Here is an 18,117-nt window from a genome sequence, read left to right on the forward strand (position 1 = left end):
CTGTCCTGGACTGGAAAACAATGTCTGTGTTAAGCTGGGGATGTCAGGGGGTTCATGATCATGCACCTCCGATTTCAATCGCTTCATCTACTCCTTCTGAGATCCCTGCGTTTTTGTCTGACTATAGGGATGTTTTTGAGGAGCCTAAGCTCAATTCGCTCCCTCCTCATAGAGAGTGTGACTGTGCTATAGAATTGATTCCTGGCAGTAAGTTCCCTAAGGGTCGTTTATTTAATCTGTCACTGCCAGAGCATACTGCTATGCGGAATTATATTAAGGAGTCCTTGGAAAAGGGACATATTCGTCCATCTTCGTCCCCTCTGGGAGCAGGTTTTTTTTTCGTGGCAAAAAAGGACGGTTCCCTGAGGCCTTGTATAGATTATCGCCTTCTGAATAAGATTACAGTTAAATATCAGTATCCATTGCCATTATTGACTGATTTGTTTGCTCGCATTAAGGGGGCTAGGTGGTTCACTAAGATAGATCTTCGCGGTGCGTATAATCTGGTGCGGATAAAACAGGGTGATGAGTGGAAAACCGCATTTAATACGCCTGAGGGCCATTTTGAGTATTTGGTAATGCCTTTTGGGCTCTCCAATGCTCCGTCAGTCTTTCAGTCCTTTATGCACAATATTTTCCGTGAATATCTGGATAAGTTTATGATTGTGTATTTGGATGATATTTTGGTGTTTTCTGATGACTGGGAGTCTCATGTTCTACAGGTCAGGAAGGTGTTTCAGGTTCTGCGGGCCAATTCTCTGTTTGTGAAGGGCTCAAAGTGTCTCTTCGGAGTCCAGAAGATTTCTTTTTTGGGGTACATTTTTTCTCCTTCTACTATTGAGATGGATCCCATCAAGGTTCAGGCGATTTGTGACTGGACACAACCTACATCTGTTAAGAGCCTTCAGAAGTTCTTGGGGTTTGCTAATTTTTATCGTCGGTTCATTGCTAATTTTTCCAGTATTGTTAAACCTTTGACTGATTTGACTAAAAAGGGTGCTGATGTTGCTAACTGGTCTCCTGCGGCCGTGGAGGCCTTTCAGGAACTTAAGCGCCGGTTTTCTTCTGCTCCTGTGTTGTGTCAACCAGATGTTTCACTTCCTTTTCAGGTTAAGGTTGATGCTTCCGAGATTGGAGCGGGGGCGGTTTTGTCACAGAGAAGTTCTAATGGCTCGGTGATGAAGCCATGTGCATTCTTCTCTAGAAAATTCTCGCCCGCCGAGCGCAATTATGATGTGGGTAATCGGGAGCTTTTGGCCATGAAGTGGGCATTTGAGGAGTGGCGTCATTGGCTTGAGGGTGCTCATCGTGTGGTGGTCTTGACTGATCACAAGAATCTCATTTACCTTGAGTCTGCCAGGCGTTTGAATCCTAGACAGGCTCGTTGGTCGTTGTTTTTTTCTCGTTTCAATTTCGTGGTTTCATACCTGCCAGGTTCAAAGAATGTGAAGGCAGATGCTCTTTCCAGGAGTTTTGTGCCTGACTCTCCTGGAGACTCTGGGCCTACTGGTATCCTTAGGGATGGGGTAATATTGTCCGCCGTATCCCCAGACTTGCGATGTGCATTGCAGGAGTTTCAGGTGGATAAACCGGATCGTTGTCCACCAGAAAGACTGTTTGTTCCGGATGATTGGACCAATAGAGTCATCTCCGAGGTCCATTCTTCTGTGTTGGCTGGTCATCCTGGAATATTTGGTACTAGAGACCTGGTGGCCAGGTCTTTTTGGTGGCCTTCCTTGTCTAGGGATGTGCGTACCTTTGTGCAGTCTTGTGAAGTGTGTGCTCGAGCTAAGCCTTGCTGTTCTCGGGCCAGTGGGTTGTTGTTATCCTTGCCCATCCCGAAGAGGCCTTGGACGCACATTTCCATGGATTTTATTTCTGATCTCCCGGTTTCACAGAAAATGTCCGTTATCTGGGTGGTGTGTGACCGCTTTTCTAAGATGGTTCATTTGGTGCCCTTGCCTAAGTTGCCTTCCTCCTCTGAGTTGGTCCCTTTATTTTTTTAGAACGTAGTTCGTTTGCATGGGATTCCGGAGAATATCGTTTCTGACAGGGGATCCCAGTTTGTGTCTAGATTTTGGCGGACGTTTTGTGCCAAGATGGGCATTGATTTGTCTTTCTCGTCTGCATTCCATCCTCAGACGAATGGCCAGACGGAGCGAACTAATCAGACCTTGGAAACTTATTTGAGGTGTTTTGTTTCTGCTGATCAAGATGACTGGGTTGCTTTTTTGCCACTGGCCGAATTTGCTCTTAATAATCGGGCTAGTTCTGCCACGTTGGTCTCTCCTTTTTTTTGTAATTCGGGGTTTCATCCTCGTTTTTCCTCTGGTCAGGTGGAGCCTTCGGATTGTCCTGGAGTGGACGTGGTGGTGGACAGGCTACATCAGATTTGGAATCAGGTGGTGGACAATTTGAAGTTATCTCAGGAGAAGACTCAGCAGTTTGCTAATCGCCGTCGCCGCGTGGGTCCCCGACTTCTTGTTGGGGATTTGGTGTGGTTGTCTTCTCGTTTTGTCCCTATGAAGGCCTCTTCTCCTAAGTTCAAGCCTCGGTTCATCGGTCCTTATAGGATCTCGGAGATTCTTAACCCTGTATCTTTTCGTTTGGATCTCCCAGCATCGTTTGCTATTCATAATGTGTTCCATCGGTCGTTGTTGCGGAGGTATGAGGTGCCCGTTGTTCCTTCGGTTGAGCCTCCTGCTCCGGTGCTGGTGGAGGGAGAATTGGAGTATGTTGTTGAGAAGATCTTGGATTCTCGTGTTTCCAGACGCAAACTCCAGTATTTGGTTAAGTGGAAGGGTTATGGTCAGGAGGATAATTCCTGGGTGGTCGCCTCCGATGTTCATGCGACTGATTTGGTCCGCGCCTTCCATAGAGCTCACCCTGATCGCCCTGGGGGTTCTCGTGAGGGTTCGGTGACCCCTCCTCAAGGGGGGGGTTCTGTTGTGGATTCTGTTTGTGGGCTCCCTCTGGTGGTTACTGCTGGTACTGGGTGACTTTGGTGGGTTGCGGCCTTTGGTTTCCACCTGTCCATCAGAGGCTGGGTGTTTCCTATTTTACCTGGCCTTTCTGTCATTCCCTTGCCGGCTATCAATGTATTCAGATGTGCTCTGTTTAGTTCCTGCATACCTGCTCCCAGATCTTTCAGGATAAGCTAAGTGCTGATTTTCAGTTGTTTGGTTTTTTAGTCCAGCTTGCTTATTATTTCTCTATGCTAGCTGGTAGCTCTAGTGGACTGAGGTTCTCCCCATGTGCCATGAGTTGGCACATGGGTTCTTGTAATCTCAGGATGGTCTTTTGATTAGGGTTTTTTGCTGACCGCTCAGACCCCTTTTGTATCGTTCTGCTTTCTAGTTTACAGCGGGCCTCAATTTGCTGAACCTATATATATCATCTCTATGTGTGTGCCTTCCTCTCATTTCACCGTCAATACATGTGGGGGGGCAACTATACCTTTTGGGGTTCATTCCTCTGGAGGCAAGTGAGGTCTTATTTTCTCTGCAGTGCTAGTTAGCTCTTAGGCTGGTGCGTGGTGTCTAGAACCAACGTAGGCACGCTCCCTGGCTATCTCTAGTTGCGTTTGTCAGGCGTAGGGCAGCGGTCAGCCCAGGTTCCATCACCCTAGAGCTCGTCTGATATTTTGTATTACTTTGCTTGTCCCTTGCTATCCCTAGCCATTGGGATTCATGACAGTATAGCCGGCCCACAAAGTGTTAATTGTTTGGGCTGAAGCAGGAGAAAAAGAAGTGTTTAAGGGAAATTTTTTTTTTTATTTTTTTTTTTCCTTCAGAGTTTTGCTGCCTAGCCCTTAATTGCTGTCTAGCTGCGTCTTACCTCCTCTTAACCCTTGAATGGCTCTGATATTAGCTGTTTAACATGGATGTCCAGAGTTTGGCTTCCAGCCTGAGTAATCTCGCGGCAAAAGTTTAAAACATACAGGATTTTGTTGTTCACACTCCCATGTCTGAACCTAGAATTCCTATTCCAGAGTTCTTTTCTGGAGATAGATCTACCTTCCTGAATTTCAGGAACAATTGTAAATTGTTTCTTTCTTTAAAATCTCGCTCCTCTGGAGACCCTGCTCAACAGGTCAAGATTGTAATATCTTTCCAGCGGGGCGACCCTCAGAATTGGGCATTTGCATTGGCACCAGGGGATCCTGCATTGCTCAATGTGGATGCGTTTTTTCTGGCATTGGGATTGCTCTATGAGGAACCCAACCTGGAGATTCAGGCTGAAAAGGCTTTATTAGCCCTCTCTCAGGGGCATGATGAAGCGGAAATATATTGTCAAAAATTTCGGAAATGGTCGGTGCTTACTCAGTGGAATGAGTGCGCCCTGGCTGCTAACTTCAGAAATGGTCTTTCCGAGGCCATTAAGGATATTATGGTGGGGTTCCCTACGCCTACAGGTCTGAATGAGTCTATGGCTATGGCCATTCAGATTGATCGGCGTTTACGGGAGCGCAAACCCGTGCACCAGTTGGCGGTGTCTTCTGAACAGGCACCTGAGACTATGCAATGTGATAGAATTCAGTCCAGAAGTGAACGGCAAAATTATAGGCGGAAAAATGGATTGTGTTTTTATTGTGGTGATTCAGCTCATGTTATATCAGCATGCTCTAAACGCACAAAAAGGGTTGATAAATCTTTTGCCATTGGTACTCTGCAGCCTAAGTTCATTTTGTCTGTGACTCTGATTTTTTCACTGTCTTCCATTTCCGTCGATGCCTATGTGGATTCAGGCGCTGCCCTGAGTCTTATGGATTGGTCATTTGCTAAACGCTGCGGTTTTAGTCTGGAGCCTCTGGAAGTTCCTATCCCTCTGAAGGGAATTGACTCTACACCATTGGCTATGAATAAGCCGCAGTATTGGACACAAGTGACCATGCGCATGACTCCCGTTCATCAGGAGGTGATTCGCTTCCTTGTACTGTATAATTTACATGATGTACTAGTGCTTGGTCTGCCATGGTTACAAACTCATAATCCTGTCCTGGACTGGAAAACAATGTCTGTGTTAAGCTGGGGATGTCAGGGGGTTCATGATTATGCACCTCCGATTTCAATCGCTTCATCTACTCCTTCTGAGATCCCTGCGTTTTTGTCTGACTATAGGGATGTTTTTGAGGAGCCTAAGCTCAATTCGCTCCCTCCTCATAGAGATTGTGACTGTGCTATAGAATTGATTCCTGGCAGTAAGTTCCCTAAGGGTCGTTTATTTAATCTGTCACTGCCAGAGCATACTGCTATGCGGAATTATATTAAGGAGTCCTTGGAAAAGGGACATATTCGTCCATCTTCGTCCCCTCTGGGAGCAGGTTTTTTTTTCGTGGCAAAAAAAGATGGTTCCCTGAGGCCTTGTATAGATTATCGCCTTCTGAATAAGATTACAGTCAAATATCAGTATCCACTGCCATTATTGACTGATTTGTTTGCTCGCATTAAGGGGGCTAGGTGGTTCACTAAGATAGATCTTCGCGGTGCGTATAATCTGGTGCGGATAAAACAGGGTGACGAGTGGAAAACCGCATTTAATACGCCTGAGGGCCATTTTGAGTATTTGGTAATGCCTTTTGGACTCTCCAATGCTCCGTCAGTCTTTCAGTCCTTTATGCACAATATTTTCCGTGAATATCTGGATAAGTTTATGATTGTGTATTTGGATGATATTTTGGTGTTTTCTGATGACTGGGAGTCTCATGTTTTACAGGTCAGGAAGGTGTTTCAGGTTCTGCGGGCCAATTCTCTGTTTGTGAAGGGCTCAAAGTGTCTCTTCGGAGTCCAGAAGATTTCCTTTTTGGGGTACATTTTTTCTCCTTCTACTATTGAGATGGATCCCGTCAAGGTTCAGGCGATTTGTGACTGGACACAACCTACATCTGTTAAGAGCCTTCAGAAGTTCTTGGGGTTTGCTAATTTTTATCGTCGGTTCATTGCTAATTTTTCCAGTATTGTTAAACCTTTGACTGATTTGACTAAAAAGGGTGCTGATGTTGCTGATTGGTCTCCTGCGGCCGTGGAGGCCTTTCAGGAACTTAAGCGCCGGTTTTCTTCTGCTCCTGTGTTGTGTCAACCAGATGTTTCACTTCCTTTTCAGGTTGAGGTTGATGCTTCCGAGATTGGAGCGGGGGCGGTTTTGTCACAGAGAAGTTCTAATGGCTCGGTGATGAAGCCATGTGCATTCTTCTCTAGAAAATTCTCGCCCGCCGAGCGCAATTATGATGTGGGTAATCGGGAGCTTTTGGCCATGAAGTGGGCATTTGAGGAGTGGTGTCATTGGCTTGAGGGTGCTAAACATCGTGTGGTGGTCTTGACTGATCACAAGAATCTCATTTACCTTGAGTCTGCCAGGCGTTTGAATCCTAGACAGGCTCGTTGGTCGTTGTTTTTTTCTCGTTTCAATTTCGTGGTTTCATACCTGCCAGGTTCAAAGAATGTGAAGGCAGATGCTCTTTCCAGGAGTTTTGTGCCTGACTCTCCTGGAGACTCTGGGCCTACTGGTATCCTTAGGGATGGGGTAATATTGTCCGCCGTATCCCCAGACTTGCGACGTGCATTGCAGGAGTTTCAGGTGGATAAACCGGATCGTTGTCCACCAGAAAGACTGTTTGTTCCGGATGATTGGACCAGTAGAGTCATCTCCGAGGTCCATTCTTCTGTGTTGGCTGGTCATCCTGGAATATTTGGTACTAGAGACTTGGTGGCCAGGTCTTTTTGGTGGCCTTCCTTGTCTAGGGATGTGCGTACCTTTGTGCAGTCTTGTGAAGTGTGTGCTCGAGCTAAGCCTTGCTGTTCTCGGGCCAGTGGGTTGTTGTTATCCTTGCCCATCCCGAAGAGGCCTTGGACGCACATTTCCATGGATTTTATTTCTGATCTCCCGGTTTCACAGAAAATGTCCGTTATCTGGGTGGTGTGTGACCGCTTTTCTAAGATGGTTCATTTGGTGCCCTTGCCTAAGTTGCCTTCCTCCTCTGAGTTGGTCCCTTTATTTTTTCAGAACGTGGTTCGTTTGCATGGGATTCCGGAGAATATCGTTTCTGACAGGGGATCCCAGTTTGTGTCTAGATTTTGGCGGACGTTTTGTGCCAAGATGGGCATTGATTTGTCTTTCTCGTCTGCATTCCATCCTCAGACGAATGGCCAGACGGAACGAACTAATCAGACCTTGGAAACTTATTTGAGGTGTTTTGTTTCTGCTGATCAAGATGACTGGGTTGCTTTTTTGCCGCTGGCCGAATTTGCTCTTAATAATCGGGCTAGTTCTGCCACGTTGGTCTCTCCTTTTTTTTGTAATTCGGGGTTTCATCCTCGTTTTTCCTCTGGTCAGGTGGAGTCTTCGGATTGTCCTGGAGTGGACGTGGTGGTGGACAGGCTACATCAGATTTGGAATCAGGTGGTGGACAATTTGAAGTTATCTCAGGAGAAGACTCAGCAGTTTGCTAATCGCCGTCGCCGCGTGGGTCCCCGACTTCTTGTTGGGGATTTCGTGTGGTTGTCTTCTCGTTTTGTCCCTATGAAGGCCTCTTCTCCTAAGTTCAAGCCTCGGTTCATCGGTCCTTATAGGATCTCGGAGATTCTTAACCCTGTATCTTTTCGTTTGGATCTCCCAGCATCGTTTGCTATTCATAATGTGTTCCATCGGTCGTTGTTGCGGAGGTATGAGGTGCCCGTTGTTCCTTCGGTTGAGCCTCCTGCTCCGGTGCTGGTGGAGGGAGAATTGGAGTATGTTGTTGAGAAGATCTTGGATTCTCGTGTTTCCAGACGCAAACTCCAGTATTTGGTTAAGTGGAAGGGTTATGGTCAGGAGGATAATTCCTGGGGGGTCGCCTCCGATGTTCATGCGACTGATTTGGTCCGCGCCTTCCATAGAGCTCACCCTGATCGCCCTGGGGGTTCTCGTGAGGGTTCGGTGACCCCTCCTCAAGGGGGGGGTACTGTTGTGGATTCTGTTTGTGGGCTCCCTCTGGTGGTTACTGCTGGTACTGGGTGACTTTGGTGGGTTGCGGCCTTTGGTTTCCACCTGTCCATCAGAGGCTGGGTGTTTCCTATTTTACCTGGCCTTTCTGTCATTCCCTTGCCGGCTATCAATGTATTCAGATGTGCTCTGTTTGGTTCCTGCCTACCTGCTCCCAGATCTTTCAGGATAAGCTAAGTGCTGATTTTCAGTTGTTTGGTTTTTTGTCCAGCTTGCTTATTATGTCTCTATGCTAGCTGGTAGCTCTAGTGGACTGAGGTTCTCCCCATGTGCCATGAGTTGGCACATGGGTTCTTGTAATCTCAGGATGGTTTTTTGATTAGGGTTTTTTGCTGACCGCTCAGACCCCTTTTGTATCGTTCTGCTTTCTAGTTTACAGCGGGCCTCAATTTGCTGAACCTATATATATCATCTCTATGTGTGTGCCTTCCTCTCATTTCACCGTCAATACATGTGGGGGGCAACTATACCTTTTGGGGTTCATTCCTCTGGAGGCAAGTGAGGTCTTATTTTCTCTGCAGTACTAGTTAGCTCTTAGGCTGGTGCGTGGCGTCTAGAACCAACGTAGGCACGCTCCCTGGCTATCTCTAGTTGCGTTTGTCAGGCGTAGGGCAGCGGTCAGCCCAGGTTCCATCACCCTAGAGCTCGTCCGATATTTTGTATTACTTTGCTTGTCCCTTGCTATCCCTAGCCATTGGGATTCATGACAGAGATGCGGCCACCTCTTTTCAGGGCTGATATACAGCATCCTATAATGCTGTACATAAGCTCCCAACCCGACCTGGAAGAGAAGAAAAATTACTTTTATTATACTCATCGGCAGGGCGGTCTGGTCTTAGGTATGTGGCTTTTCTTGGTCCAGCGCCTCCCATCTTCTTATGATCGCCGTCCTTCTTCTTGGATGACGCGGCCCTGGATCATCCACACAGTCTCCCCAGAATCGCGCTCCTGTGCAGGCGTACTTATGTGCCCTGTTGAGGGAAAAAGTACTGCAGTACTCATGCGCCGGGCCTCTTTGACCTTTCCCGGCACCTGCACACTGCAGTAATTTGCTCTGCCCTCAAAAGGGCAGTTAAGTACGCCAGTCCAAGCCCAGCGACACCTCTTGGAGCGGACCGCCCCGCATGTGAGTATAATGAAAGTTATTTTTCTTCTCTTACAAGTCGGGCTGGGGGCGTATATACAACATTATAGAATGCTATATATCAGGCCTGAAAGGCAGTGGCCACTTCTCATATCGGCCAAACCTGGTGACAGGTTCCCTTTAACTGCATTCTCTGTAACAGATTTTCTTTAAGTCCACTTAAATTAGGCTGAGCTGTATTATCCGGCACAGTCCCTAGACAAGAATGAGAGATTGTGGAAAAAAAGCGATTTTTTTTTTCATCTGTGATCATAATAAGAAACAACCGTCAGTGCAGAACTCCTACATCTAAGCTTGAGAAAAAACACTATGTACAAGAATGGTCACCAGGAGTCAAAACCAATTTGAAGTCTACCAATAATTATATATAATGATTAGTGTTGAGCGATACCGTCCGATACTTGAAAGTATCGGTATCGGAAAGTATCGGCCGATACCGGCAAAGTATCGGATCCAATCCGATACCGATACCCGATACCAATACAAGTCAATTGGACTCAAGTATCGGACGGTATTCCTGATGGTTCCCAGGGTCTGAAGGAGAGGAAACTCTCCTTCAGGCCCTGGGAACCATATTAATGTGTAAAATAAAGAATTAAAATAAAAAATATCGCTATACTCACCTCTCCGACGCAGCCGGGACCTCAGCGAGGGAACCGGCAGCGTTGTTTGTTTAAAATTCGCGCTTTTACTTGGTTACGTGAAGTCCCGGCTTGTGATTGGTCAGGGCGGCCATGTTGCCGGGACGCGGACCAATCACAGCAAGCCGTGACGAAATTACGTCACGGCTTGCTGTGATTGGTCCGCGTCCCGGCAACATGGCCGCCATTAACCAATCACAAGCCGTGACGTCACGGGAGGCTGGACATGCGCGTATTTTGAAAAGCGCGCGTGTCCAGCCTCCAGTGACGTCCCGGCTTATGATTGGTCACGGCGCCATGTTGCCGGGACGCGGACCAATCACAGCAAGCCGTGACGAAATTACGTCACGGCTTGCTGTGATTGGTCCGCGTCCCGGCAACATGGCCGCCACTAACCAATCACAAGCCGTGACGTCACGGGAGGCTGGACACGCGCGTATTTTAAAAAGCGCGCGTGTCCAGCCTCCAGTGACGTCCCGGCTTGTGATTGGTTAATGGCGGCCATGTTGCCGGGACGTCACTGGAGGCTGGACACGCGCGCTTTTCAAAATACGCGCATGTCCAGCCTCCCGTGACGTCCCGGCTTGTGATTGGTTAATGGCGGCCATGTTGCCGGGACGTCACTGGAGGCTGGACACGCGCGCTTTTCAAAATACGCGCATGTCCAGCCTCCCGTGACGTCACGGCTTGTGATTGGTTAATGGCGGCCATGTTGCCGGGACGTCACTGGAGGCTGGACACGCGCGCTTTTCAAAATACGCGCATGTCCAGCCTCCCGTGACGTCACGGCTTGTGATTGGTTAATGGCGGCCATGTTGCCGGGACGCGGACCAATCACAGCAAGCCGTGACGTAATTTCGTCACGGCTTGCTGTGATTGGTCCGCGTCCCGGCAACATGGCCGCCCTGACCAATCACAAGCCGGGACTTCACGTAACCAAGTAAAAGCGCGAAATTTAAACAAACAACGCTGCCGGTTCCCTCGCTGAAGTCCAGGCTGCGTCGGAGAGGTGAGTATAGCGATATTTTTTATTTTAATTCTCTTTTTTACACATTATTACATTAATGTTGTTGCGATACCCGATACCCGATACCACAAAAGTATCGGATCTCGGTATCGGAAATTCCGATACAGCAAGTATCGGCCGATACCCGATACTTGCAGTATCGGAATGCTCAACACTAATAATGATATACTTATATACTTGTATATTAAACATAATAAGAAAACTCATAAAATATTTTCATTAATAATAATAATCAGTGCTTGTTGGGGACTCGGTCACTCAATGCAATGCTGTATTCATAATAATATCTTGACTTCCATTCCACAGAGTTGTGACAAGTGTAAATAGATTCTGATGAATCCTGAGAGATCCTTAACTTTTCATGGTCTTAATCTAGATATTAGTGTTTCTGATGTTTTGCTGCAAACTATACTATTCCTACCTTCAAGACACTGACGTGAAAGAACACAACTCTAATGTAACACAGAAATTAAGGAAAATATATGCATAAGGCTAATTCACAACTGTGTCATAGACTCATAGCCTCTGCTTATTAATAATGCCAATGTCATGCAATGGACCTAATAGTTACAAATGGACCTTTTAGTTTTCCATAGGTGTTTGTCATGTGATGGAATCTGCAATGGAAGCTCTTAATAAAACCTCCGACCTAGATGTCAGCAGAGACTAAAATTATTAGTATTCTTACCTTTAAATAAGCATAGTGGACTACTAGATCAGGATGCAAGATACCTTTCATAGGTGGTCTCTACACCTAAATTTAATATTGTTTGCTGTCCTGCAGCTAAAGTATTTATTCTAATATACAGGCACAGGACGTCCATTCTAAGGATTTATGAGTTTACTTGCTGGCATAGACAGCTTGTCTCATTTGTATTGATTTATCACACTAGGATTGAAGTTATTTCCAATAAAAACATTAATTCAGCACACGTCACTTGCAGTCTAATCATTATTCTCAGCATCATCCTCAGCATGAGTTTTACCCTTCTGATCTCTTCTCCTGTGCAGGTCAGTTGGTGTCCCTGGCCAGCAATGATGGAACAGTGAAGATTCTGGTGTTAACATCTGGACAGCTGACAAGCTTAGATGGCCATGAAGATGATACTCAATGCGTGATCTTTGACCACAAAGGAGATTATCTGATATCTGGGGGATCTGATGGAACTGTCCGTTTCTGGTCTTAAGAAGGAGTACATTATAATTCTATCCTTATTATCTTGTCTTGAAATATGCAAACATGATTAACGATTTCAAATGTTTAATAAAATGTTCTTGTTAGTCTGTGTTACCTGCATTAGCATTTATCTACAATAAACCACTCAACTATACAGTTTACTGATTCTAATATTATATATATACTAGATGGTGTCCCGATTCTAATGCATCGGGTATTCTAGAATATGTATGTAGTTTATTTATGAAGTAAACGTGACTGACTTACATGGCACTGTGACTGACAGAACTTGTCCAGTAAACGTGACTGAACTACATCACACTGTGACTGACAGAACTTGTTCAGTAAATGTGACTGAACTACGTGCACTGTGACTGACAGGACTTGTTCAGTAAACATGACTGAACTACGTGGCACAGTGACTTACAGAAGTTGTCCAGTAAACGTGACTGAACTATGTGGCACTGTGACTGACAGAACTTGTTCAGTAAACATGACTGAACTACGTGGCACTGTGACTTACAGAACTTGCCCAGTAAACGTGACTGAACTACATCACACTGTGACTGAACTACATCACACTGTGACTGATAGAACTTGTTCAGTAAACGTAAGTGAACTATGTTGCGCTATCAGTGGGGGTTAAATTCTAAGCCAATATCGTTGATTGGTCACGGCGCGACCAATCAGCGACGCGGGATTTCCGGTATAGACAAACAGACAGAATTAGACGATTATATAGTAGATCATATATAAAACATAATATATATATATATATATATATATATATATATATATATATATATATATATATACTAGCTGTACTACCCGGCTTCGCCCGGGTTAATGACTGCTGTTAGCAAAATAGAATGTGTTAACAAAAATGTATTCTGCACACAAAAACCACAAAACAAATAGATAGAAATGTAATTATTAAAAGGCAAAAACTAAGCTAATAGAAGCATTTCACAACATATATTAGCTTTGTTATACTGAGAATGTCTTTGTTGCCTATATTAACCAATCAGAGCTCAGGTTAATTAACTGTAGCAAAATAGAAGCTGAGCTGTGATTGGTTGCTATTGGCAGCCTGATAAATCCCCAGCCAACAGGAAGCCCACCCCCTGGCAGTATATATTAGCTTACACATACACATAATAGACAGGTCATGTGACTGACAGCTGCCGTATTTCCTATATGGTACATTTGTTGCTCTTGTAGTTTGTCTGCTTATTAATCAGATTTTTATTTTTGAAGGATAATACCAGACTTGTGTGTGTTTTAGGGCGAGTTTCATGTGTCAAGTTGTGTGTGTTGAGTTGCGTGTGGCGACATGCATGTAGCGACTTTTGTGAGATGAGTTTTGTGTGGCGACATGCGTGTAGCAACATTTTGTGTGTCGAGTTGCATGTGACAGGTTAGTGTAGCAAGTTGTGTGCAGCAAGATTTGTGCATGGCGAGTTTTGCGCGTGGCGAGTTTTATGTGTGGTGCGTTTTGAGTATGTGCAAGTTTTGTGTGAGGCAACTTTTGCATGTGGTGCAACTTTTGTACATGTGGCAATTTTTCTGTGTGTGCAAGTTTTGCATGAGGTGAGTTTTCCATGAGGTGAGTTTTGCACGTGTGGCGAGTTTTGCGTGAGCCTAGTTTTGCATATGGCGAGTTTTGCATGTAGCGAGTTTTGCGCGTTGCGAGTTTTGAGTGGTGACTTTTGTGTTTCGACTTTTATGTGGCGAGGTTGGTGTGTGTGTGGTGAAATGTGTGCTGAGGGTCGTATATGTGTTCAAGCACGTGGTAGTGTGTGGCGCATTTTGTGTTTGTGTTCATATCCCCGTGTGTGGTGAGTATCCCATGTCGGGGCCCCACCTTAGCAACTGTACGGTATATACCCTTTGGCGCCATCGCTCTCATTCTTTAAGTCCTCATTGTTCACATCTGGCAGCTGTCAATTTTCCTCCAACACTTTTCCCTTCACTTTTTCCCCATTATGTAGATAGGGGCAAAATTGTTTGGTGAATTGGAACGCGCGGGGTTAAAATTTCACCTCACAACATAGCCTATGACGCTCTCGGGGTCCAGACGTGTGACTGTGCAAAATTTTGTGGCTGTAGCTGCGACGGTGCAGATGCCAATCCCGGACATACACACATACATACATACACACATTCAGCTTTATATATTAGATATACCTGTATGTAATCTCCTGTATATAGTATATACCTGTGTGTCATCTCGCCTATATATAGTATATATCTGTGTGTCATCTCCTCCTGTATATAGTATATACCTGTATGTCATCTCCTCCTATACATAGCATATACCTGTATGTCATCTCCTCCTGTATATACTATATACCTGTAGGTAATCTGCTCCTGTATATAGTATATACCTGTGTGTCATCTCCTCCTGTATATAGTATATACCTGTATGTCATCTCGTCCTGTATATAGTATATACCTGTGTGTCATCTCCCCTGTAAATAGTATATACCTGTGTGTCATCTCCTCCTGTATATAGTATATATCTGTATGTCATCTCCTCCTGTATTAGACCTCGTTCACACGTTATTTGGTCAGTATTTTTACCTCAGTATTTGTAAGCTAAAATGGCAGCCTGATAAATCCCCAGCCAACAGTAAGCCCACCCCCTGGCAGTATATATTAGCTCACACATACACATAATAGACTGGTCATGTGACTGACAGCTGCCGGATTCCTATATGGTACATTTGTTGCTCTTGTAGTTTGTCTGCTTATTAATCAGATTTTTATTTTTGAAGGATAATACCAGACTTGTGTGTGTTTTAGGGCGAGTTTCGTGTGTCAAGTTGTGTGTGTTGAGTTGCGTGTGGCGACATGCATGTAGGGACTTTTGTGAGATGAGTTTTGTGTGGCGACATGCGTGTAGCAACTTTTTGTGTGTCGAGTTGCATGTGACAGGTTAGCGTTGTGTGCAGCAAGTTTTGCGCATGGCGAGTTTTGCGCGTGGCGAGTTTTATGTGTGGTGCCTTTTGAGTATGTGCAAGTTTTGTGTGAGGCAACTTTTGCATGTGTTGCAACTTTTGTGCATGTGGCAATTTTTCTGCGTGTGGCAATTTTTCTGCGTGTGCAAGTTTTGCGTGTGGCGAGTTTTCCATGAGGTGAGTTTTGCACGTGTGGCGAGTTTTGCATGTAGAGAGTTTTGCGCGTGGCGAGTTTTGAGCGGCGACTTTTGTGTTTCTACTTTTATGTGGCGAGGTTGGTGTATGTGTGGTGAAATGTGCGCTGAGGGTGGTATATGTGTTCAAGCACGTGGTAGTATGTGGCGCATTTTGTGTGTGTGTTCATATCCCCGTGGTGGTGTGGTGATTATCCCATGTTGGGGCCCCACCTTAGCAACTGTACAGTATATACTCTTTGGCGCCATCGCTGTCATTCTTTAAGTCCCCCTTGTTCACATCTGGCAGCTGTTAATTTGCCTCCAACACTTTTCCTTTCATTTTTTCCCCATTATGTAGATAGGGGCAAAATTGTTTGGTGAATTGGAAAGCGCGGGGTTAAAATTTCACCTCACAACATAGCTTTGATGCTCTCAGGGTCCAGACGTGTGACTGTGCAAAATTTTGTGCCTGTAGCTGCGACGCCTCCAACACTTTTCCTTTCACTTTTTCCCCATTATGTCGATAGGGGCAAAATTGTTTGGTGAATTGGAAAGCGCGGGGTTAAAATTTCACCTCACAACATAGCCTATGACGCTCTCGGGGTCCAGACGTGTGACTGTGCAAAATTTTGTGGCTGTAGCTGCGACGGTTCAGATGCCAATCCCGGACATACATACATACATACATACATACACACACACACACATTCAGCTTTATATATTAGATATATACATGCACCGCATTATGTGCAAACGTAGGCAGGTTTTAAAAACAGAATTGTAAATACACTGCTCGAAAAAATAAAAGGAACACTAAAATACCACATCCTAGATATCACTGAATGAAATATTTCAGTTGCAAATATTTATTTATTACATAGTGGAATGTGTAGAGAACAATAAAACATAAAAATGATCAATGTCAATCAAAATTAATGTCCCACGGAAGTCTGGATTTGGAATGATGCTCAAAATCAAAGTAGAAAATCAAATTACAGACTGATACAACTTCAGTAGACATGCCTTAAGACAAGGAAATGATGCTCAGTAGTGTGTGTGGCCTCCACGTGCCTGTATGACAATCCTACAAAGCCTGGACATGGTCCTGATGAGGTGGCAGATGTTTTTCCTCAGGAATCTCCTTCCAGAACTGCATTAAATCACCAATAAACTCTTGGACAGTCCGTGATGCAATGTCACGTTGGTGGACGTAACAAGACATGATGTCCCAGATGTGTTCTACTGGATTCAAGTATGGGGAACGGGCTGACCAGTCTATAGCATCAATGTATTCATCATGCAGGAACTGCTGACACATTTCAGGCACATGAGGCCTAGCACTGTCATACATCAGAAGGAACCCAGGGCCCACTGCACCTGCATATGGTCTCACAACGGGTCTGAGGATCTTATTCTGGTACCTAATGGCAGTCAGGTTACCTCTGGCTAGCACATGAAGGGCAGTGTGGCCCTCCAAAGAAATGCCTTCTCACACCATTACTGACCCACTGCCAAACCGGTCATGCTGGAGGATGTTGCAGGCAGCAGAACATTCTCCACGGTGTCTCCAGTGTCATGAATCCCCAATGGCTAGGGATAGCACAGGATTAGCAAAGTATAATAAATATAGGACGAGCTCTAGGGTGATGGAACCTGGGCTGACCGCTGCCCTACGCCTGACAAACGCAACTAGAGATAGCCAGGGAGCGTGCCTACGTTGGTTCTAGACGCCACGCACCAGCCTAAGAGCTAACTAGTACTGCAGAGGAAACAAAGACCTCACTTGCCTCCAGAGGAATTAACCCCAAAGATATAGTTGCCCCCCACATGTATTGACGGTGAAATGAGAGGAAGGCACACACATAGAGATGATGTATATAGCTTTAGCAAATAGAGGCCCGCTGAAAACTAGAAAGCAGAATGACACAAAAGGGGACTGAGCGGTCAGCAAAAAACCCTAATCAAAAAAACCATCCTGAGATTACAAGAACCCATGTGCCAACTCATCGCACATGGGGAGAACCTCAGTCCACTAGAGCAACCAGCTAACAAAGAGACATTCTAAGCAAGCTGGACAAAAAACCAAACAACTGAAAATCAGCACTTAGCTTATCCTGAAAGATCTGGGAGCAGGTAGGCAGGAACCAAACAGAGCACATCTGAACACATTGATAGCCGGCAAGGGAAATGACAGAAAGGCCAGGTAAAATAGGAAACACCCAGCCTCTGATGGACAGATGGAAACCAAAGGCCGCAACCCACCAAAGTCACCCAGTACCAGCAGTAACCACCAGAGGGAGCCCGCAAACAGAATCCACAACAGTACCCCCCCCCTTGAGGAGGGGTCACCGAACCCTCACGAGAACCCCCAGGGCGATCAGGGTGAGCTCTATGGAAGGCGCGGACCAAATCAGTCGCATGAACATCGGAGGCGACCAGCCAGGAATTGTCCTCCTGACCATAACCCTTCCACTTAACCAAATACTGGAGTTTGCGTCTGGAAACACGAGAATCCAAGATCTTCTCAACAACATACTCCAATTCTCCCTCCACCAGCACCGGAGCAGGAGGCTCGACCGAAAGAACAACAGGCACCTCATACCTCCGCAACAACGACCGATGGAACACATTATGAATAGCGAACGATGCTGGGAGATCCAAACGGAAAGATACAGGGTTAAGAATCTCCGAGATCCTATAAGGACCGATGAACCGAGGCTTGAATTTAGGAGAAGAGACCTTCATAGGGACAAAACGAGAAGACAACCACACCAAGTCCCCAACAAAAAAATCGGGGGCCCACGCGGCGACGGCGATTAGCAAACTGCTGAGTCTTCTTCTGAGATAACTTCAAATTGTCCACCACCTGATTCCAAATGTGATGTAGCCTGTCCACCACCACGTCCACTCCAGGACAATCCGAAGACTCCACCTGACCAGAGGAAAAACGAGGATGAAACCCCGAATTACAAAAAAAAGGAGAGACCAACGTGGCCGAACTAGCCCGATTAT

At 45.6% G+C, this 18,117-nt stretch overlaps 1 protein-coding gene across 1 annotated transcript in view; it reads left to right on the forward strand.

Annotated features, from left to right (window-relative positions):
- SPAG16 (sperm associated antigen 16) overlaps positions 1–12,122 on the forward strand; it is a 1,378,074-nt gene extending 1,365,952 nt beyond the window's left edge. Inside the window, exon 16 of the mRNA XM_077272256.1 lies at positions 11,804–12,122. Within this exon, the coding sequence (XP_077128371.1) occupies positions 11,804–11,979 (176 nt within the window). The 3' untranslated portion in view covers positions 11,980–12,122. The remainder of the gene's footprint in view (positions 1–11,803) is intronic.
- Positions 12,123–18,117: the final 5,995 nt, after the last annotated feature.

The sequence above is a fragment of the Ranitomeya variabilis genome, chromosome 7 (genome assembly GCF_051348905.1).
Source record: "Ranitomeya variabilis isolate aRanVar5 chromosome 7, aRanVar5.hap1, whole genome shotgun sequence".
Taxonomy (NCBI): Eukaryota; Metazoa; Chordata; class Amphibia; order Anura; family Dendrobatidae; genus Ranitomeya; species Ranitomeya variabilis.